The sequence below is a fragment of the Notechis scutatus genome, chromosome 5, assembly GCF_049901735.1.
Source record: "Notechis scutatus isolate UNSWTSFEM ecotype Mainland chromosome 5, rNotScu1.2, whole genome shotgun sequence".
In the NCBI taxonomy this organism is placed as follows: Eukaryota; Metazoa; Chordata; class Lepidosauria; order Squamata; family Elapidae; genus Notechis; species Notechis scutatus.
The window spans coordinates 84,503,904-84,527,919 of NC_142013.1; the positions used below are offsets into that span (position 1 = coordinate 84,503,904).

A 24,016-nucleotide genomic window follows, 5' to 3' on the forward strand; every position below is an offset into this window, starting at 1 on the left:
GGTATACATACACCCCCATAAAAAATAAACTTTTTAATAACAACTCTTGGCTAATTATCAGGGTGGTGCAGTGCTTTAAATAAATGCTCTATGGCATGGGTGTCCAACCTTGGCAATTTTAAGACATGGGTGTCCAACCTTGGCAATTTTAAGAGGCTGGCTGGGGAATTCTGGAAGCTGAAGTCCACAAGTCTTAAGTTTGCCAAGGTTGGATATTCCTGTTCTATGAGAATGGTTCTTAGAGTAAAAGATCTTTTCAAAATTGTTGCACCCAGCCTTCTATTACAAAACCCCAGCCATCCTGTGGACTTTTTTTTTTGACCCTACCTGTTTCCTCCACCCTTCCCTGTTCTTTATCTGGAGTTTCAGGTTAGCCATCTACAGGAGGGGTAATAAGCAATTATTGCAGCCAAGCAAAACCCCTTTCCTGTTTGGAAGCCTTAACAACAACAACAACAACAAAAACTGCAATGGGAGGAATGAGGATTTCTGTTTTCAAATCCCAATGACTCTTGTGGCCAAGCCCCCATGATCTACTAAGTCACATCTTCATGGAGGTACCAGATTGGAGCCTGGGGTGAGAGGGACTCCTTATCACAGTGTCACATTCTGAATGGCTGGGCTTTTGGACCAAAACTACATGAGCCAACTGGCCTGGTTTAGCTGCTAATCACTTGACTCATCCTTCATCTATTCAATCCTGTTTTTCTCTTCCCAATGATGCCCATCATTTCTTTCAAGTTTTGAGACAAATAAGAGTTTGGAGCTGGAAACTCTACCCAGTAGCTGATGTGATTTTCTGTTAACAAGGAGATTGGGATGAGGAGATGGGTTGGAGGCCAAAATGCTGATTTACCCTCAAAATATATAATCTGTCTACATATTAGTCAATCAATCAATTGGACCAATCAGGTCATTTTTCTTATCACCACATGGGGAACACTGCTTATTTGTTCCCAGTTCACTTGGTCAATACAAAAAATTACTTCCTCTAAAGCTCATTATCTCCTTCTGTTCCATCTCACTCTGTAGAAGTTCATCTGTCAGGTCAGCTATTCTTCAATGTATGTGTGAGAAAGAGAGTGTGTGGTGATCCAAACGCTAATTCCCTTGTTTTCAGATTGGCCCTGTACATGAAGACATATAACTTTTTATCTTCATGATGAAACTAATACGTGATGTTGTCTATAGGATAAGGCAGAGGCACATGTAGAAATACATCTGATATTGTAATGGTATGTTGGAATGACCTTGGGAGACAGGAGGAAATGCTGAAGCCTAGACAACAGTCTAAATAAGAGGCAGCTTGTTAGACAGCAGGAATAGCAGCATGGCAAATGTCACAGAACGAATTCTCCCTGCCTTTTTGAACTGTAAAAGTAAGGAGAGGAGAGATGGACTTCCTAATTTGTAAGAATATTTTATGTAACCTTACAATTAAGATACAGCTAGCACTAGTGAGATATCAGAGGTCTTTGCAAGGTATGGTAAAAAAAAAGTGAATTTAGTGGCTGCAGTGGTGCAGACTGAAGCTCTGCCCAATTTTTAATGTGTGTTGTGTCTTGATTTGTGTCCATATATTGTGGACACCCCTGACTGAAGTGATGCTGCTCCAGGGAAATCTTTTTAAAGCAGTGTCACATGGTGAATGAGCTATTAGGAACGCTGAATCTTTGATAGCTGTCATTTAATAAAATTTAGGCTATATTTTCATATATATTGATTCTCAGCAGTGATGTGAGCTATAAAGAATTTTGTCATACTGTAATTCTGTTACCTCTGTAATGCATATATTTTAACAGAATATTTAGACATTTCAGTACATAAAGTTTTAGCTCCAAATGTTAACATTCAGTGAAAGTAATAAATATTGCATATGGTCTATTCCTCATCTACATTTATTTAAAATACAAGCAAAACAACGTTGCTAGATTTTTTTTCACCACTTTGCTCATGCACTTTGTCATTTAGAATCAGCCAAGAAACATTTGCATTTATTTAAATTGGGATTAAAAATCTAATGGGTTGCCATGTGAGATAGAGTGCCGTGTGAGATGAATGTAGGCTTGGAGCTATTCTTAGTTTCTCATGCTTAAGTGTCTTTGGATTGGAAGTGCTATAAATTCTCTATTTGGAAATAGACATAGCTTAGCTTTGCAACCACCATTTTCTATCATTTAGATCAGTGTTTTTCAACCTTGGCAACTTTTAAGATGGGCGAACTTCAACTCCCAGAATTCCTCAGCCAGCATGCTGAGGAAGTTGAAGTCCACCCATCTCAAAGTTGCCAAGGTTGAAAAACACTGACTTTGAGTGAAGCTTTATTTTCAGATTGGTGTAAAATGATAGATGAACTCCAGCTTGACTTTTAAAACCAAACAGTTCTGATCTGCTCAGATTGCTTGTGCAACTAGCCCTGGAAAAAGATTGTTCATAAGTTACTCCATTCTCGGTATCTGAACAGGCAACTTCTTGAACAAACTTTAGAAATGGTTTACCAGACATTTGAGCTGCATGAATATGTATGCCACATGCCCTTTTGGCACAGATGTGGTATCAAAAGTTTCCACCTACCACATCACCTATGAAATCCTCTGAAAAGTTATCAGGCTCCAGCTTGACGGCTGTAACACACAATTTTCTTTCCACCCACATAAAGTAGACATTCTTCATTTCCGTGGGCCTCTGGAAGTGAAGGGCCAAATAACTGTCTCTTAGTTGTAAATCGCTATGCAGGAGCTGTAAGGAACTTTTGTATTAAACTGAATGCAAAAAAAGGCAAGGAGCATAGCCAATACAGGCAGAGAATCCAAGGAAGCAGGATGAGGATTCCTTTGTAGGTTAACTAGGTGTTTTTTTTTTAAAGAGTGCAATAAATATGACTTTTGTGCATAGTGGATAAAACATGATGTAAATAAAGGAATTAAAGCATGAAAAATAACATTTCCTTTGGGCTGTAAGGAAAATATTGGGGTAAATAGCTGCATGTGATGTCAAATGAAATAGTTCAATGTGTGGGATGTAGTCGGTTATGGGCTTTTATGCTATTAGTCATATTGTTATATTTCTATTTGATGGCATAATTTGTTTTCTGCTTCCCTTGTGTACAAAAGAAAATGTGTACAAAATATAAATTATTCACAGAAAAGGTAATGTCAAAGAAGTCAACCTTCAGGCTTCTAAAAGGACAGAAAGAGGTGATTTTTTGGGGTGGTGGTGATGGAGGTGGAAGCATGAGTCACCACCCAATGACTTACATCAAAGGTGATAGTACATTTTCCGCAAAATTAAAGCTGGTTTTATTGTAGTGATGGTAGAGAAATCTCACCCCAAGAAGGTCAGACGGGAAACTATTAAAGGAACCCTACATTTCTCACTCTAGATATGGAACAGAGAAAAAATAAAGCCTGCCTCAAAGCAGAGCCTTAAGAAGACACTGAATTGACAGTCCAAGAAAAACATAGCCGTTTATAGAACAATTGAGCCTTTCAGTTGTTTTTTTCCTAGGGAAAATAGTTTATGCTCTGATAAATTTGTTCTATGTTCTGTATTTGGGGATCACACAGGTATGTGTTCTATGTTGTGTTCTATGTTCTGGGTTTGAGTATCACATGTGCATGTCTACAAATTCCTGGATGAAGGAGCCGCAGCCAAAATGGAGTCATTGTTCTTTTCCATGTTTCTCTTTCTCTTTTTATTCTTTCGATTCTGTGTTAGTTAATGTATATAATAAAGGCTTAAATTGTTCCTGAATCAAGAAACTCTCATTCTGAAATGAATTTAAACTTAGCATATTTTCTTCCCACTCCATTAAACCACAAAAAGAAGAAAAGCAAGTAAAGATGTTCCTGTTTACTTCTTCTGGATTAATTCAGCACCAGAAACAATCTCTCTAGAGCAGGGGTGTCAAACTCAAGGCTCAGGGATCAGATCTGGCCCACAGGTTGCTTAGATCTGGTCCTCAGGCCTGCCCTGGAAACAGTGAAGGACTGGCCTATGATATCTCTGCCAGTGAAAACAGAGCTTGGGAGGCTGCAATGGCCTCCTGCAACTGTCCCGAGCTTCATTTTAGCTGTCAGAGGGTTGCAGGAGGCTATCGCAGCCTCCTGAGCTCCCTTTTCTCTGGCAGAGCATTGGCAGAGAGCTCGGGCCGCCACTGGCACCCCCGACATGAGTGACATCAAGCTGGCAATGCTCCCCCTGGCCACGCCCCACCCAAGGTCAAACACAACCCCACCCCCTGCCCATGCGTGCAGGACCCCCTCGCGCTCCCCTGCCCCTGTGCTCCCCATCCTTTGTGCATGCATGCACCCCTGCACTCCCCCACCCCGTCCCCGTGCTCCTGCCATCCTCCTGCGCATGCATGCAGCACCCCCGTGCTCCGCCTCCTGCCCATGCATGTGGGACCCCCCTGTGCTCCCCCTGCTCCCCCACGCATGCGCACGCGTCTCCCACATGCACTCCACCCCCCCACGCATGCATGGCAGATTTCCGAAAATCAGCTGGCTGACAAGAGGCACACACGCATGCGCAGTGGAACTGAACTGGGGCGACAGCTCACATGCCCACAGAGATGGCTCTGCAGGCCACTTCGGCACGTGTGCCACAGGTTTGCCATCACAGGGCTAGGAGGTTCTCCTGAGATATACAGCGTTAGGCAGGTAGACACCAGTTGGAGAAAGACATCTGGTAAGTATGTCTGCCAGTGCCTTACCACATAGAATTTTAAAGAGTAAAACCAAGGCTTTTAATGTGCTTGAAAGCAAATAAGAAGTGCAAAGCCCAGAGCATGGGCGTTATGTGTTCTCACTAGCATATACCAGGCAACACTTGAGCTACTACATTATGGACAACTGAAACTTCCTCATGATTTTTAAAGGCAGCCCATATAGTAAGCCATCCAGTAACTGGAACATTACTGTTGCAGCATCCTTTCTCTCCAGGTAAGTCATAATTGATACACCAGACCAAGTTAGGAAAAGACTCCCTGCCATGACTTCACCTTCTTAGCCAGAAGGTACCCCAAGTCACTGGCCTGCTTTAACAGATAACAGATAATCAGAGTTGGAAGGGACCTTGTAGGTCATCTAGTCCAGTGATCCCCAACCTTTTTATGCCGCGCCCGGTATCCCCAACCTTTTTATGCCGCGGCCCGGTACCGGCATCAGCTGGCGCCGCCATCTTGTTTTGATGAAAAGTGCTTCCGGTGAGCTCACCGGGCACTTTTCATCAAAACAAGATGGCGGCGCCTACAGCTGCTTTCAAGTGAGCTTTTCCGGGTAGAAATGGCTTTCTACCTGGAAAAGCTCATCGCGCTGGGCGCCGCCATCTGTTTTGATGAAAAAGCTCCGTGAGCTTTCACCCGGAAAAGCTCACCGGAAGCACTTTTTCATCAAAACAAGATGGCGCGCGCCAGCAAACCAGCGCCCGGTAGGACTTGTTCCACGGACTGGTGCAGGTCCGTGGACTGGTGGTTGGGGACCCCTGATCTAGTCCAACCCTCCGGCCAAGCGGGAGATCCTACACCATTTCTGACAGATGGCAGTCCAGTCTCTTCTTGAAAGTCTCAAGTGATTTCTCAGAGACGGAGTCATCCCATGAAGAGATAACATGGAGACATCAGAAAACTGCATCTTGCTTGGGTTCAGTTTTATCCAGATATTGACAGCTTTTCCTGTATGGCCTGGGATGCATGAGAATGGGCTGTTATTCAACCTAGACAATAAGGAATGGACTGTGTTATCTGAATCAAGCAGTATACCCAAATTCTGGCAGTTAATAAATAGAAAAGTTCAGTACAAAGTTTTTATGTTCTGCTTTTATTGCCGCTAATGTTTATAATGCATACTCAGAAGCTGTTATCACATTTCCTGAATCGTAACTTAGAAGAGGCTTCTCAGATGCTTGATGAAGCATGCCTAGAGATGAATATCTCTGCTGCATTGATGAAGCAACTCAAAAGTAGCCTGGAGACCAGCTGTACAGATATTTTGCCTTGTGCTTCTCAGACTTGGGGCTAGATTATTGTTTGTTGACATAACAAGCATTTCTGAAAAGACTCTGCACCACAAACACTCTATAAACCAAGATATTCCATCTCGTCCTACAATCTTCCAATAAAACTAACTGCAGAAGGGCAATTTTTTAAAAAGCTAAAGAGATCCATAAGGTGGAAGGACCATGGTTCATTGGTGGAACATGCCTTTTGCAAGCCAGCAGTTCCAATTTCAGCACTTCCAAATGAAACTGGAAAAAGTTCCACTCTTGAAAGTCCAGGGAGAGGTCAAAAGTACTATTGACCTAGTGGGACTCACTGGTTTGACTCAGTATAATTTTTTTATTGCGTTCTACTATCTTCCTTGATAGTTTCCCCCCTCTTGCCTTGCAAATAACTTAAAAGTTTAAGATATGCTGTGCAATCTGTTGCTGATATTCTACATATACATACACGTTCCACAGAGAAATTCCTTTAAGATGAGAACACTGTACATCTGCTTGCAATCATCTATAGATCCTTTTAGAAATGTTGCTTTACAGTCTGAACAGAAATATGATTCTTCTTCCAAATTCAGCTGTGAAATTCTTCATGGAACATTTTTTTTTTCTGAAAAGGGCTGGGTTTTTGCAGTATGGAATTAATGTTCTTCAAACATTAGCACTGATGATTTTAAGAAAAGTGTTATAATTTTTTTGTCTGTTGCTCAGTTACTTCTTGTATCCCTTTCAGGAGCTAGGTATGCTTAAAATAAAAACCAACTTGTTCCTGTAGTAGAAAAGGTGTATCCTTCCCAGCTAAGCAGGAAGACAGGAAGCAAATTACTTGAAAGGTATTTGAAAGGTATTAAATAAACTGTGCATTTAAATTAGAAATGGGAACTTTAAAAAAATACAGCAAATGAATTTATATAGAAAGCAGAAACTCTAGAGTTTCATATTGTTGCATTGTAAAGTTCAATGCAAGCTGGTTACAGAGACTGTGATTTAACCCTCATGGCATTTAAATGTAATATGTAATATTCTTTGGTTTACATAAGGAAATATAGCTTGTGGAATGTTTCTTTTGTTTTATTAATAGTTGAAGCTGGATGTAATCTCTTCTTGCTTGCAATATGAAGTATAACCTAGGCTGTGTTCCATTTGCTGTTAAGTCTCACTGACTTTGCTTTTTGAGAATCTTTTAGGAGCAAAAAATAATTATATTAATTAACTGAATGACTTTTTAAAGAGGCAAAATCCTTCATTACATGCTTCTTAAATATGAAGTATAATTAGGTATCCTTATTCCTTCTGGTATTTCTAATATTACTTTTTGAATCATTATTATTAAAACCATTACCTTAATTAATAATTAGTCCAGCAAAATTTGTTTTCCTGTTTTTGACTAAGCAAAGCATTAATGGGCAGTCCAAGAACTAAGTGCAATGGGGTGTATATATATACTTTTATACACATTTTTATAGTTGTGCAAGATGATATAATGTTCCTGTGCAAGTCATTAACTTCAATCAATCTTTCAAGTGGGTTCTGCACATATTCTTTATATATCATTTGGAACAGCAAGTAAAAAAAACACTGTAGCCTTTCCCTTATTTTTAAATATAGATGCTATTTTATCATTTTTTAAAAAAATTCTTTGTTGCCAGAACATTAATCATGTTTATCTGTTGCTTGTTTTAAAAGTGTCATATTCCACTTAGAAATGTTAGCTCTTTTTTGAAGTGATTTTAAGTACTGTTTATATTTTTTCATATTTTATCTGTGGTTTTAGTGTTTCACCGTTAGTTTTTTCAAATTACTTTAAAACAGATAAATTTCAACAATAGTGACATGAAAAAGAAAGCCATAGATAATAATGGGTTTAAACAAGTTGATTATGGCAATGAAATAATAATTAAAGTTTAGCACAACAAACAGTATAATTCTAGTTATATAAAAATTAATAAAGCAACTGATTTGACATTGTTGTAGTAGTTTGCAAGGCATGCCAAATCTGATATTCTATTTTGTTACATTTAACAATGAAGAATCTCCAAAGACTAACGTTCACTCAGGAGCTCAGCAGACCTGAATCTAAAAAATCCAACAGATTTCTGAGTTCTAAGATGAAGTCTGCCATCTGAAACAAATGGATAAGGGGCATGTGTGAGAAATAATGATTTATGAAAAAAAAAATTGTACTTCTATTTCTTCTTATATAATCTAAATAGTAAGGGCCATATTCATCCTATAAGGAATAGGATGCCATAAGGAAGGACAATAGATGTCAAAAATAATCAAAAAAGGAAATGAGCGCCACACATTTAGAATCACAGCCGAGTTTGCTAGAGAAAATTCCAATTGGGGACCAAAAAAAGAAAATGAATACCACTAAATGACTTATAAAAAAACCCCATACGGACCCTCCAGGGCAGGGGTATCAAACTTGCAGCCTGAGGGCTGGATGCATCATGCACTGGCCACGCCCACTTTAGCAAAGCAGAAAAAGTCATATGTTACGTGACGACGCTGTGAGGATGTGAGTTTGACGCCCCTGCTCCAGAGGTGGTATTCAGCAGGTTCTACAGTTCTGGAGAACCGGTAGCGGAAATTTTGAGTAGTTTGGGGAACCGGCAGCCAAAATTTTGAGTAGTTTGGAATACCACCTCTGACTGGCCCCGCCCCCATCTATTCTCTGCCTCCCGAGTCCCAGCTGATTGGCTGGATCTTCTTTTGTTGCCCTGCACGGGAGAATGGAGCTGGAAAGCAGGTTAGTGGGATGGGGAGGGAATGGGGATTTTACAGTATCCTTCCCCTGCCACACCCACCAAGCCACGCCCACAGAACCAGTAGTAAACATTTTTGAATCCTACCACTACCCTGCTCTAAGGAAAACTTTCATACTATTACACTGTTTTCCCCCCCATTGTGTTGACCGTTGTTTACTTAAAGGCTTACCTTTATTTCAGAATCACTCTAACCGTCCAGTTAAAGCTGGACAAAATATGGTATCTGTCAGAAAAAAAAGTCTTTTAGAAATTATTTCAACAATTTTCCTGAGTCAAAGTGAATGGGAATATTTTAAAGGCTTTCCTTTTTTTATTATTTTCAGTAATGATTTACTTTCCTTGCTTGTAGCCAAATTGACTTATACTGCCGGTAATGTTAGTCACATGCTGCCCACAGAGGAATTCAATCACCAGTTGGAACATTCTTATGCTGCCTTGTCTTTTTATTCTTATTTTTTAAACAGGTTTTATTTTGAACTCTGTTTTCTGCCTGCCCTAAATTGTCTGTATAAATTCACTTCAGATTGTAACCCTATTAAAAGGGATGCTGGCAAGAAGATGAACGTTTTTCCAAAAAGAAAAAAAGGCCCTTGAGCTTCCCAATCTAGTGCTTCTAATTTACAGTAATTATCCACACCAAATATAATTGCACACAGCCCATTATCACACTCTTGACATGAACATATGTGCTAATCAGGAGCAGAAAATTCTTCTATGGAAATATTTATGGCTTAGGAAAAGAATCAACCACAGAATTAATCATTTTTGCTTGGTGCTTTTATTCACATCATTGTGGTACCATACTTGATGCCGATTCTTTAACTACTGAAATAAAATCCCTAGTTATAAGCCGGTCTTCCGCCTGGCATTCATTTCTGCACCTGCATTAGGACCTAGTCAGGAGAGCACTGAGATTGGAAGTGCTGTTTCGTAGAAAACTATCATTTTCCAGACAATTACCTAGCTCAGGCTTCGCTTGCTTTGTGTATTAGGCTTAAAGCTTAATGCAGCTTCACAAATGCTTTATTAAGTAAAACTTCCATTTTAGAAGGAGACAATGCATCCTAAGGGGAATATGAGGCATTTACTGCCCCCTTGCAGAATGAAAGAATATTAAAGCAGGGTTAATTAGATGGCGCCATATATGAACTCTTCTCCCCAATGAGGACACAGAAAGCATTAAACCAGAAGATTTGCATATACACACCCACCAAAAAGGGGCTTTAGATTCCGAAACTGGGGTCCTCAAAAGCATTTGTCTGAGGAAATTACCCAGAAAATGGCTGCTACAATCTCTTTGCAGTTGGAAAATGGATTACATGTGTTTGTTTTGGTGTTCAAGGACTGATTTGTTTCTGACATATTTGGGTCATAAGATAATAATTCTTTTCTTACTATTACTTATATTATTTGCTTGATTCATGGATTTAATGCTTTGGATTTGATTCTTCATAATATGCTTTAGCAGTAATTTTATGGCAAAAATAAATAAATGAATCATCGTATTCAGGGCCCTAAGTAGTATATATTTTAAATGACAAATGAATACACCAGGGACAAATAAAATGTTAACAAAAAGGCTTATAATTTGCATTCTGAATCTGCGTTTAGATTTACGTATCTGCAAATATAGCTTTATAAGTATTTTATAATGCAATTATTGGGAGATTATTTAAAAAGTAAACAATGATATAAAAATAGTTGATTTTATTTGCTTAAAATTGGGGCCCATGAGAATAGGTTGCCAGAGTTGTGTGATTATTAGAACTAACACAAATAATAGAAAAGAGTTTGCAAACCTTATTAAGAAGAATGATCTTACAGGCCTCATGGATAAAACACTTTGCCTGCTTTTTGCATTTCCTTGTTTCTTTTCATTTCCCTATTTTTTGTGCCATCCTGCCTGATGAAAAAGTCTGGGGTACTTAACAGCTTGTACATCTTTTCAGGCTATTTTGATTGTTCCAAAGTATTACTAATGGTTATTAAACAGTTTCATAGATGGGCATGACTGCTCCTATAATAGAAACTTTCAGAAACAATCCTGTAAGGTTGGTAGGACTGAGAGAGCATACCTGGGGAATAATGAACTTAACTTGGTTTGTCTAATCCAGGGGTCCCCAAACTTGGCAACTTTTAAGACTTGTGGACTTCAACTCCCAGAATTGCTGGCTATGCTGGCTGGAGAATTCTGGGAGTTGAAGTCCACAAGTCTTAAAGTTGCTAAGTTTGGGGACCTCTGGTCTAATCAAAGATGTATACTGCAGTAGTGTCTCAAAGAGATTCTGCCAAACTGTACGATGGCTTTTTTTTCCGATGGATTAATCGATGGAGCAAATTCAGAAATATAATACTTTAGAATTGCTAATCTATCGACTACTTGTAATCTGCTTTATATGTAAGCTGCACCCGAATCACCACTGTTTCTTCCTTTACCATTGCCTCAACCCCTCTTAAATGCAAAACAAGCTTTAAACCTACAGCTCAGAAAAATGTATGACTTTTAATAAAATTTATTAATCAGAAAAGGTGCTCCCAGAGGTCTGCTTCTGATTTTTAACATTCAGAAAGTAAGAAATAGCTTTCCTTTCCACCTAAGGCAATTAGGTAGTTTATTGGTTTCTGGCGCTATACTGACTCCATTATGTTTTCCTAGCTGCTCTTTTTTTTTTAAAAAAAACAAGTTTTATTAATTTTTAAAACACACAAATTATCATTATTCATTACATGTTTAAACCTTTTTCCCTTGTAAATTTAACAAGTCAGATAAATTATGATTCTGTTTTAAACCATTTCCATATAATATACCAAAACCTCTTATTCAATTTCTCTTTACTTCTCTTTACTCTTATTCAATATCATTATTATTATTTCATCTGTTTCTTTCTGACTTAGTTACCATTATTCTCATTCTATATTTCTACAAGTTTTTACCAATTCTCCCCCAAAAGAGACATATACACACAACACACAAAACATAAAAATATCTTTTTGGAAAGTAACTTGGACCCAGGTGTCTCTCTCTTCATGGACTTCAATTATATTCATGCTCATCTTACATATCATTACTTATTTTATTTACCATTCTAAGCCTTCTATATTAACTTCTCCACATATTTCACACTTCTTAATTCTACCTTAATTAATCATCTTAGTTTAAATCATTATATTTGTATCTTTTGTCCATTTTTTATCATCCCTTTGTCTCATCCCTTATGAAAAAAAGAAAATCAGTTTCTCCTGAAATCATTAATCAGAGTATGATGCCTTTCTATCTCCCCTAAGTTAATCAAATTAATCTTTAAAATAATATCTAATACCCAATCAGATTTTGCTTGGTACATTCTATCTAACTAATACATCCAACACAATTAAGTGCATAATTAGAGCATAAATCCAAATATTAAAAGAAATACTATAATAAAAATTTCATAATAACATCAATACCATAATTTTATTAAACTCTTTAATTAAAACAATATTCTAAACCCCTCCTATTATTAAGTTTTAAAACCAATTATTTTTAAACATTTTAACATTTTAATCTCTTATCAACTCTTAAACCATTGCAATACTACCATCTCATCTTATGTACCTTGCAAAATCTTTTTACTTTATCCATTATCCATAAAAATTCCTTTTTTCCATTTAATTTCAAAACGTTGTAGCTTTTCTCCACCTTTTCCCTTTCTTTCTTTTCCCAACAAACCTTTCTACCCCCCTTCTTCTAGCCTCTGCCTTACCGGCTTCCCTTCTCTGTCGTATTTCTTTTCCCTTTGTTTACAATCATCATATTGGTTTTGCACTTTATTTTCCCTTTCTTAAATGTTTTTTAGATCTTAAGTCCTTAAATCCTTTAGTTTTCTTCTTTTCTCTTCTTTTCTTTTCTTTCTCTCTTCTTTTTTCTGGATCAAATTCTGAGGTTCATTAAAGATGGCTCCTTCCTTTCTTTCTTGTTCCTCTGCTGTCTTCATCTGTTGTAATTTTTGTTGATAATTAGTAAGCGCCATTTCTAAGAAAAGGAAAGCTTCTTCCACACCATTTCTTAGTTCCTCAACAGAAAGAGCCATTATAAATCTTTTCTTTTCTTTTCTCCTTCTTTCTTCTTACAACAACCAGAATATTCAAAAGAAAATAAAAAAGATAAAACAGTCCCAAAGTTATCAATCAGTCCAAACCAAGGCAGAGTTCTCACTTTCTCCTTCTGGGGTGATATCAATCAAAGAGAAAGAAAGTCCAAATCTGTTTAAAGTCTTGTTACAATATATTCTAGTCTTCAAATCCTTAAGGCATCTGCTCCAACAAATCTTAGCATACAAATATTTTCTTTTTAATCCTCTCTCTTCCCACTCATCGCTTAAAACCAATTTCCACCTGAAAAAATAGGTTTCTTAATATCCAGTTATTTATTCCGTAGGAAAAGAGGGAAAGCTATCCTTTCAGCACCTTCAAGCAGCCGCTTTTTTCCTCTTCTGGCAGGTATTATTCAGAAAGTCATACTTTTCAGGAATTTTATTAAATATGTCTTAGAGTCCTAGGAGCCAAGAAAAACTTTCTCCTCTCAATCACTTTCTCCACTTCCTCCTGCGCATTCTTACCCGGCTGCCAGCTTCTTTGTGGCGGCCATTACGGACCGCCGCTGCACCGTCCTGGGAAAAGGGGTTCTGCCGGCCAGGAGGGGGTCTGCAGCACCCCAAACCCTTTCCGGATCCCCTACCTTCAGCTGCCCCTGCAGGGCAGCCTAGCTCCGCCCGGCTGGGTCGGAGCCCCAAACGGCTAGCGGGCAGGGATCGCGCAGCTTCGCAAATCCCTGCCGCTCGCCGACAAACCGGAAGTCTGTTTTCCTAGCTGCTCTTGCAAGAGGCGTGTGGGTGGTGGAATGAGGCTCATTGTTTCTCAAATTAGAAATAAGATTTCTTAATGCAATTTTACATTTCCCTCTCACCTAATCTCTCCAGTAAACCAGGTCAAACCAACTGATGAAGATAGGTAGGCAGGTAAACTTGCTTAAAAAATGGTCACAACCCTATTGGTAATTAAGTTTATCAAATTAAGCCATGACCTATATTTTACTTTTAGCTTTCCATTCCTCAATCATAGGAATAAATTAATTCATCTCTTAAAACAATACTTCCTTGCAGCTGATGAAATGCATTGCACTCCAGAAAACTCATAATATAGTAATTTCAGAAGCCTAAGGGGAACTCCATTGCCATCTAGCTCCATATTTGGAAACTGTTATATAAGTCGTAGCTGTGAATGCAAATATCTAATAAGCATTTCCTTTATCCCACCCTGCCAAAGAGTGTTTTGGAAATGGCCCAGCTTAATAAGAAAGTTCTTAACTTCCTTTCTACTATTTTTTTCTCTGGTAAATTGAAACCCACAAGAAGATATTGTAAAGGCCAATACATATTTGAAGGTTTTTCCAAGCATGCTCCAAGGGAGAAAGATACTACCCTGTTTCTCCAACAATACGGCCTCCCCCAATAGGAAGTCCCAGCATGTTTTATAGGCATGAAATGAAATTAAGCCCCTCCCCCCCAAATTAAGGCCAACATTAAAACATGCGAAATGGGGGAATGGTGGGGGGGCTTGCCGTTAGGAAGTACTTTTGTTGCACACCCGGATATGGTGCTGCCTGCGTTGACCCTGATACGAAGAGCCCCACCAATGCCGAGGTCAACATCCAAGCCATCGCCACCCGCCTGAAGATGCAAGGGGGGGAATTAAGTCACCCCCGAAAAGATGACCTAACCATTTTTTCGGGGCTCAAAAAAAAAATAAGACCCGGTCTTATTATATGAGAAACACAGTATTTTGAGTAGCAAGTAGCCTGAACCCAATCTTCTGGAGGATTATAACAGGATGTCCAGTGAAGTGATCATGTCACTTGAACAGACTGAAATGGATTTTCATCTTTGGCGTTTGCTATAGGAATTAAGAGTTCTATCAGGCATGATATTCCTCTCTGAAAAAAAAATCGGGGCCGGCCAAAAGAGACCCCGGGCCGCGAGCCAAGAAATCACACACACAACTCCAACGCTACACACCCCTCCTTTCCAGCCGGTCACGTGTGGATCAGCTCCAGAGCTGGGGGTGGGGCCAAGGCTGCCGCCCAAGGAGCGCCCACTGCTTTCCCTCGCCAGGGCTGGGCGGTGGCATGTTGCACGGAGAGACGGATGGTCCATGGCTGCCCAGCTCCCTTTTCCTGCCGCTCAGCGGCTTCCGCTCGCACCGCCCAGGCTCCGCTCAGGTGTCCGGCTGGGGCTGTCAGGAGTTGCTACCGCCGGCGTGGCTCCACGCGGCTCCAGTCCCACGTTGCCTCGTGAAGGAAAAGGCAAAACCAGGAGCTGCTGCGCCTGAGCCTCCGGTGCCGCTGCTGCTGTTGCAAAGCGCCGCTGTGGCTCTTCCTTTTTGCCTTTCCCTTCCCGAGGCAATGCGGGACTGGAGCCGCAGCGGCGGTAGCAACTCCTGACTCAGGGGGCCTCCGAGGGGAGGGGAAGGAGGAGAAGAAGGGGGGGGTGGGCGATTCCCCCAAAAATCGGAATTCCGATTTTAATCGGAAGAATATCACGTCTGTTCTATGTCGAGTGGGAGGCAATTCCCTGTAAGCAACAAGAAACTGCCAAAATCATGGTGTCAGAATTCAGGTGTTGCAAATGTGTGTCAGGGATTGCATATCTCACTTGGAGTGCCCCTCCTATTCATTGAAAAAGCTCTGCTGAATCATGATACAGGAAGTTCTGATGTCTGATGAGTTTCAATTTGGCAAGGAAAGGACAATAGAAAGAAAAGTGCTACCATAATGCATTCATATCTCTAAGCTAGTGTTTCTCAATCTCAACAACTTTAAGACGTGTGGACTTCGATTCCCAGAATTCCCCAGCTAGCAATTCTGGGAGTTGAAGTCCACATATCTCAGGGTTGTCAAGGTTCAGAGACACTGGTGTAAGCTATAAAATGGTTGTCCAACCTTGACAACTTTTAAGACTTGTGGACTTCAACTTCCAGAATTCTCAGCCAACAATTTTTTTGACAAAGAAACATTTGTTTTGTTTTTAGGAAAGGTAAAAGTGAGTATTTCTGAATGAAAAAGATCCCTGGCTGTCTTATTTTGAAAGTAATTGGTTAATAGCGCTAGTTGTTGTTAGGTTATTTTTGGTTGCACTGTAGGATAATGGGAATATAACTTTTCTAGGTGAATTCACTGTTGAAAGGGATAATCCTTGATAATCCTATTATTTAATGGCAGAACTAATTTCTGTTTCAATATATGTGTGTGTGTGTGTATATGTGTATGGTATTCAGCTTTGTTCGGGTATTTTCCTATGTCATTATAGTTGTGCTTTTAAAGTTATAGCAACGTTTCGGCAGAATCTCATGTGCCATCAATAGGCTTCTGTATAGTGTTCGTCTGTGAGTCAGACTTTCACAGCCGTTTCTGTTTTAAATTTAGGGCTAGCCTACTGCTGTGCCAGAATGTTTTTTTCTTCATCCTGATTGGTTGGGAGTCTTGGTCTGTGTTTATTGGTCTTGGAGTTTGCTGTGTTCTGCTTGGTTGGTGTTTCTAATATCTTCTGTCTGTTTTGTGGCTTTTTTTGTCTTGATTGGCTGGCAACATTGTATTTCCTGTATTGGAGGCTTTTAGTGCGGCTTGGCTCTGAGTAAACGGACGGCTATCATTTATTAGGAAGCTGGGTTTCATCTGGGTGCCTGGTTGGGGTGTGTTTGCTACAACTTTAAAAGCACAACTATAATGACGTGGGAAAATACCCAAACAAAGCTGAATACCATACATACATACATACATACATACATACATACATACACACACACACACACACACACACATATATATATTACACATATATACATATATATATACACATACATATACATACATATACACATCTTTCCTTTGCACTGAGGATGTTACCTAGTTAGATAATAAAACATCTAAGAGAAAGCAATCAAGTTCAGAGAGTACCAAGAAGTCCACTATTTTGAAGGATAGCAAGCCCAGCTTAGATTTTACAAAACATATTCAACATCAAACCTCGTAGTTTTTGTACTTGGGGCATTGAATGGCATAGAAACTGAATAGACTAGAAATGAAGCCCTGTATTCTCCAAAGTCTGAAGAACCATCAGCTTTTCTAACCTTTTCCTATTGGAAAAGCAATTTCTTGACAGCAGGATTGCCCTTGAAGTGCTAGGTACTTGGCTTTCTCAGGATGGATGGGAGCAGTAAAATAGCAGAGGGATCCACTTATCTAAGAATAGTCCGTACACAGCTTGAAACCAACATGGCCAAAGCTAAAAAAAAAATGATTTCAAGCCAATTAGTAGCAATTAAAACAGCTTAAGGTGACATGAAGAAAACATGCAAGTATACTAGCTTGCATTTTTTTGTGTGGGTATTTCAATCTAAAGTAAGGAGCATTTAGTATATGAGGGATTGTCTGATATCCACCTTCTGCCTTGGGCTTTGATCCTGATCATCTCTAACCAATATAATTATTTGGGGGGGAGTTGTAATGGTAGTCAATGTCTAAATTGGAGCTGAGAAATTAGACAATTGAAGACTTTGTACTTTTTAAAGTTCCTCACATACATCTCACACATGTAAAGGGTGGGGGCCTGCCTGCCATTTTGTAACCTTTAATTGCCCCGTGGATGCCGCCCCCCTCCGCATGTGGGCAGGGGATGATGGGCCTACAGGGTGAGGGAACCGGGTCAGGGGATGCTAATGCAATCTACTGTCACTGAATATTGTTAAGCGCCTCTATTTGTGTGTGTGTGTGTGTGCACTCGCGCCTTTTGCGAATGTGGTTTGGCATCAAGAGAGATGAGCCGGAAAGATGGGGAAACCTCGAGAGAGGGGAACCGCTCTCACTGCTTTGCAGTCCTTTTGACAACTCCACGGCGTAGCTCCACAGTCCTCACCCTGCGGATGTTTTACAGATGTGCAATAACTGAGGCTGGAACCGCCATCTCGAATATGCTACGGGAACGGTTGGAATGGGGAGCCAGGAGACCTTTCCGGCGCCGAATAGGTTTTGCCTTTGGAAAGCTGGCAAGCCGCGTTGCTCCCGTTCCAAGGCGATTTCTCCACTCCGTTCCAGATCCGGAACCCCCTTCTCCAGCCAGCGAGGGGGCAGCGGGCTAACGAGGGGTCGGCTTCTCCCGCCGCTTCCTTCCCACTCACTCAGCCGCTTCGCCCGCGCTCTTTTTCCCACAGGGGCCCCGAAGGACCGACCGCGCAGCGTGAGACAAAATGCTCCTCCGGAGGACCCGCCGGGATGCCGCCTCCGCTGCCGCGCCGCGCTCTGCATTTGGCTGCGCTGGTGGGGCTCCTCCTTCTCCTCCTCCTCCTCTGCCCCCGAGCCCGGGTGAGTCAGCCGAACAGGGAGCGGGGCGGGCAGGCAGGCTTTGCGTGTTCGGGGAGGGGGTGGGTGAGCGAACGGCGAAAAAGGAGGGCGCTGCATGGGTGAGGTGGGGTGGGGAAGACGCTTAATCTAAGTCAGGGGGTCTCCAACCTTGGCAACTTTAAGCCTGGAGGACTTCAACTCCCAGAATTCCCCAGCCAGCTTTGCTTTGGATTCTGGGAGTTGAAGTCCACAGGTCGTAAAGTTGCCATTGTGCCCCACCTGCCCTACTCCAATGATCCTGGAAGAATTTTGTTTATAAAGATTGGTGTAGGAAGTTAGCACCCACCCCTCTCCTAGAAAAATGAAATATCCTGGGAAATATTAATATTTCCCCGAAAAAGAGTAGAAACTCAGAAGCAGAAACTCACCTCAGCCCCCCCACCCCCCACCCCGCAACCTTTGCTAAGGGGCCATTGAGGCCTAGGCCAGAGTATTCTACATAATAAAGGCCTCTACCCATCTCACCACCTGGCCTGGGAAGATTGTATCAGCCAACACTCAGGTGAAGCCATGTGGTCTAGACAAAGCCTACAAAGTTAGTTAAGACCCTGGGAGTCTGACAGCCAAGGGGATACATTTCTTCCACAGGAACAGGAAACACGAAGGTGTGGCCCAACAGAGGGTATATAAAGGTTTCTCAGCATCTTGGCCCTTCCTTCTCTTTTCCTTCACCTTGAAGCATGTGATCATCCTTTTCACTTTGGAGCTCCAAGCCAAGTGGTCCTGTCCACCATTAAACCATCTTTCCAAACAGCCTTCATGTTTCCAGTGTCTTTTTTTTTTTTACAATTTTTTAAACAATAAAATTAATTTATTCTAAGAACCTGAAAAATGCAATGTGTGGAACAATTCAATTGCAAGTACTGGGATTTAAGAGTATATGCTACTTATTATGGAACATTCCCATGTTTCCAGTATTTTTTCCCCACTTGGAACTGAATCCAGAAGGATGATACTTCCAACAATGGCTCATGGCAAAATTGGTGGATGGTTCTTTACCCTTTCCTTTCTTTCTTAAGAAACAGTGCTGCTGTTTATAATTTATCAAGTTAATGCCAACATTTTTGTGCATGTACAGCTCTAGAAACTTATTCCTTAGTAATAAAGTATATGGCGTGAATATAAAGATGTTATTCTCAAATATGTCTATTCATGAAATAAACAAGCTTCTTTAAATATTAGTTATGTAATTTTATTCATTGATGTTGGAAATGCACATAATATCATGGTTTCTTTCAAGTACTACAACATTATTTATACTGAGCACAGAGAAGGAAAATTATTTGTGTTCATCAGTCATATAAAAGTAATGTGTTTAAAAAGTAATATTGCATAGGAAAAATGTGCATTATTTATACACTTAACTACTCAATTTTGCTTTTCTTCAGCTGTTTCAAAGGGAAATAAACTTAGGCTGATGCTTCAGAGAAGAGAAGGTAAGCCTGTTGAAGATGACACAGCTTTTCTTAAATATTAATTGGAAAAAATAATTAAAAATGGATAACTGCATATTTCAGCCTGTCCAATTTCTTCCCTGTAATTTAAGAGAAAATGACTTGAGTTAAAAGAAGAAGAAGAAGAAATCCCTGGCATGTGTTTCCTGTACAACTCTTCCCATTATTTCATTAGATACTTCATTATATACTCAAATTTTTAAAAAAGAGGGGAGGGGGAAGAGAAAAAGAAACTTGGGAAATCAGTAATGTTCTTCCCTGTTATTTTAGTGACTCAAATTAAAAAAGAGAAAACCTTTCAGGATAAATACAAAGCTACCCATGAATGACTGAGCTAACAAAAGACTATAACAGCCTAAACTTTGCACAGTGGAGAGTATGGCTTTAGAACAATTTCAATGTTTTTTTTTTCATATAATCTGTAGATCTGGTCTTGAGAAGAGAGTAATGAACAATTATGAAGAATATTTGTGGCTCCGGGTTGGGATTTGGGGTGTTAGTATTCACTGTTCTTGTTTTTCTTCTCTCTCTCTCTTGAAAATGTTTCATGGCCAAACAAGGCAACATCATCAGTGCTGCATCTAGCAAATCAAGATGTAGATAAGAAAGAGCCAAGACAATAGCCAGGAACAATCTAAAATGAAATAATCCAGCACAGTAGATCAGTCAGAAACAAGCTCACAAACTATAACAACCCTGTGGACAATCTGCCATGCAAAAAAAGCCAACAAATATTATTTCCTGCATCAAAACACTGGCAATGTTACTTAGTTTGATAATAAAACATTTGCAAAAAGAAACCCAAGCTTCATGAACATCAAGATCTGAATAGAGCAGTGAACCTTAAGCTGGGAGAAACAGCAGTTCAGTGCTGCCCAAATAGAAAGTGCAGAAAGTAACTCAATAACTCACCTTGATTTTGTCTGGTGTACAGGGCGTTGTTGATTTATGACCATGGAATCTGCCTACTACAATCATAAGTTTTGATGGTCTTAAAGTGGGTCACCCATGTGACATCTGATTTTACAACCATTTCTGTGGGGGTTGTAAAATGAACACTGCAATTATAAGGATATTTTTTTCATTATGGGCAGAAAATACTGGTTTATAGAAAAAAGTCACGAAACCAGCCACATGATCATGGGATGCTGGAAACAGCTTTAAATGTATGAAGATGGGCAGCTGTTGAAACTTTGGAACCAGGTTGTAAGTACCCCTAGCAAAGTCCATTGTACTTTTCAATTATCACTAAGCAATTAAGCGTGCATAAGCACACAATCGTGCCTACTGTCTCTGTCCTATTGTCCCCAGTTATTAGTTCCTATTTCTTGTATTAAACTTATGTTTATTCTTGTTTCTGTTATATTGTAAGCTTTTGACAAATAAAATAAATAAAATAAATTGTCATAAGTTAAAGACTTCCTATAAGATGGGGCAAAGAGAACCTCTGACAAGCTTTCAAGACTCTGTTTCTGTAACAGTAAAGAGCTCTCTTAGATCCCTGTTGCTTCTGTTTCTTGACCTGGTCTACCTCAAAGGACTATCATCAGTTAACAGTTGATCAGCATGTTCCTTGGGCAAAATAGAAGCAACTGGAAAGAGTATGAAGACCTTTATGGTTTACTTGTGGAACCCCACTGATTAGCAGTTAATTGCTTGATAGCTGACTGGCAAGATTTGAAATATAGTTAGACATGTGTATAGTTAGCCATTTGAAAAAATATAAACCATCCAGAGGCCAAGACTAGCCAACACCTGATCTATCTTTTAGGTGGGCTTGGGCAAGTGAGTTGATGTATCAGAAGCTCATCTGCTCAGGAGCTGCACAACAGTAATGATCATGCAAAATTCCCATTCTCAACTCACCTTATAGCACAGGTTTGGGGCCTGAAAGACCTCCTGTACCACCCTGGAAACCAAAACGGGGCATGGGGAGCTGTGCGATGCACCCCTGCACCCTATTTTGGGCCTGGACCAGAGGTGGTATTCAGCAGGTTCTGACCAGTTCTGGAGAACTGGTAGCAGAAATTTTGAGTAGTTTGGAGAACCGGCAAATACCACCTCTGACTAGAGATTTTATAGTATCCTTCCCTTGCCAAGCCCACCAAGCCACGCTCACAGAATGGGTAGTAAAAAAATGTGAATTGCCACCACTGGCCTGCACCAACATGGAAGCCAAAATGGGAAGCATGGGGGGGACGACCCCTGGGAGGGGTGAGGCGAGGTGGATGGGGCCAGCCAGAGGTGGGATTAGCTAGTTCTCCAATCTGGGAAAAACAACCGGTTTGTCTGAACTAGTGCAAACCGGCTGAATCCCACCTCTGCTTCCTCCATAATCTCTGTTCTCCTTGCGTTTGGATGGTGAATTTAATCTTTTCCTATTTTGGAGGCAGTTGCCCTTCCCCATTTCCACAGATCATCTGCTTTGTGGATTTGTTTTAATGATCTCCTCCTTCAAGATTCAGACAAAGTAAAACATTTTAGTGTCCTTAACTAGAATTAATCATCCTACAATATGTGGTCACATGGTCAAACTTCGGGAGCTTGGCAATCGGCATGTATTCACATTGATTGCAGGTTCCAAGTCATGTGATTGTTGTTTGCTGTCTTTCCAGCCACATTCTGACAAAATTCTGGAAATTTTGGTCCCAAATGGTCACAAGTCAAGAAATATCTGAACATGCACCTGTTTCCTACCTTTTCTCCAACTCAGTAGAAATATCATTTCAGGGACTGCGTTGTGCTGGTAACATAGGATATTATTTTTTAACAGTGATATTTTCTTCACCTATTGCATGGAGTATTCAACTGAGTATTCATATGTAGTCAACATATGATGGATGAAATATCTATAGCACTGTTGCCATTAATAGATTCACTGTTTTCGGTTTTTGCTTCAGCCCGTTCTGATGAAGGAAGAGATTCTGTTAAAGAAGATAAGGCCAAGGAATTCTTAAACAATCTGAAACTTCAGAAACGCCAGCCTTGGGACAGAAGTCAGCCTGATGTACAGCAGTGGTACCAGCACTTCCTCTATTTGGGTTTTGATGAAGCTGTAAGTGGCATATTGTGTTTTAACTTTCAATAATGAAGTTCAGTGATCTGAATTAACATTGTGGAAATCTTGTTGGATTCAGGATAATTGCCTAATGTTTTATTTTCTTTGAAATAAGCTTCATATTTCTGTTTTGTGTAGTTTTAGATATGAGAAGGAATTCAATTTAGTTTGAATCTTATAATTATATTCATTACAGTAGATATGGGAAACATGCCTTCTTTATAAGCGAAATCGTTCCTTATTATAAGTGAATTTGAGAAGGTGAATACTTGATAATAGCCACAGCAGGTCAAGGTTGATAACTGTTTCAGGAATCTACTCGAACTAATTTAACTTAATTCTGCGAAAAAATTTCCGGGAAAAAGCAGTTATTTAATGACATGAATGCACAGAAAACATTTCAACATTATGATTTTACTGAGGCAAAAATGGGACATTCAAACAAAACACATTTGTACCGGAGGTGGTATTCAGCAGGTTCTGACCAGTTCTGGAGAACCGGTAGCAGAAATTTTGAGTAGTTTGGAGAACCGGCAAATACCACCTCTGACTGGAGATTTTACAGTATCCTTCCCCCTGCCACGCCCACCAAACCACACCCACAGAGCCGGTAGTAAAAAAATTGAATTCCAACAGTGATTTGTATCATGGATAAAGTATTTCATACTGCAAACAGCAACCTGGAATTATTATTATGTCCTCCTCCATCTCTGTGGTCAAGAATTGTCCTAGAAAGTGGAATTCCAATACTTTTCAGCATGGGAAGGTAATGAATAAATTTTTCATGCAAGGCAATTTATCTATCAAATTAAACCACTTTAATTTTGCATATAGTTGTGTGTGTGTGTTATTTGAATCTAAGATATAGTTGTTTTGGGAAGGAAAAAGCAGAGGAGCCATAGAAAAAAACCTGAATGACAATATGGCTTTGGTAGCAATTTGTTAGGAAGTCACCTGCTAAATTGTGAGAATAGAAAGGAATAAGGAAAAGTAGTGAAGTCTTATAAATTAGATGAACTATTTATTATAAACTGGAGACATTGTGCATATTGATGGTTACTTGAATGTTTATCAGGCTGTTTCAATACTTCAGAATTTGAAAAACCATATTCGAGCTCTTTAATTTTTATTTATATTAGGGTATACTAATATATTTTCTTTATTTCTGAAGATAAATACAGTAAATGTTACTTATAAAGAACACTGGAAAACTGATAAGTGGCTGAATTCTAGGTATAGATTCTCTCTCCAACCAGCATGTTTTTTTAAAACAATATAATAAGTGCTTAATGCAAAGGAAGCGAAT

At 39.8% G+C, this 24,016-nt stretch overlaps 1 protein-coding gene and 1 long non-coding RNA gene across 3 annotated transcripts in view; one reads left to right on the forward strand and one right to left on the reverse strand.

Annotated features, from left to right (window-relative positions):
• Positions 1-5,818: 5,818 nt before the first annotated feature.
• LOC148130559 (uncharacterized) lies at positions 5,819-17,943 on the reverse strand. Its single transcript, XR_015749886.1, has 3 exons — positions 17,714-17,943; positions 8,935-8,988; positions 5,819-8,116 (listed from the first exon to the last, which is right to left on the reverse strand). It is a non-coding gene; the product is annotated as an uncharacterized LOC148130559 (long non-coding RNA).
• A 12-nt stretch (positions 17,944-17,955) lies between these two features.
• The window catches only part of ECRG4 (ECRG4 augurin precursor), a 12,161-nt gene continuing 6,100 nt past the window's right edge, over positions 17,956-24,016 (forward strand). The window contains exons 1-3 of one of the 2 annotated variants that reach the window (XM_026666757.2): positions 17,956-18,159; positions 19,587-19,634; positions 22,553-22,707. In XM_026666757.2, coding sequence (XP_026522542.2) covers positions 18,045-18,159; positions 19,587-19,634; positions 22,553-22,707 — 318 coding nt within the window. In that variant the 5' untranslated portion in view covers positions 17,956-18,044. Of the gene's footprint in view, positions 18,160-18,182; positions 18,258-19,586; positions 19,635-22,552; positions 22,708-24,016 lie in introns of those variants that run through there. The other variant, XM_087967207.1, reaches the window with a different exon arrangement.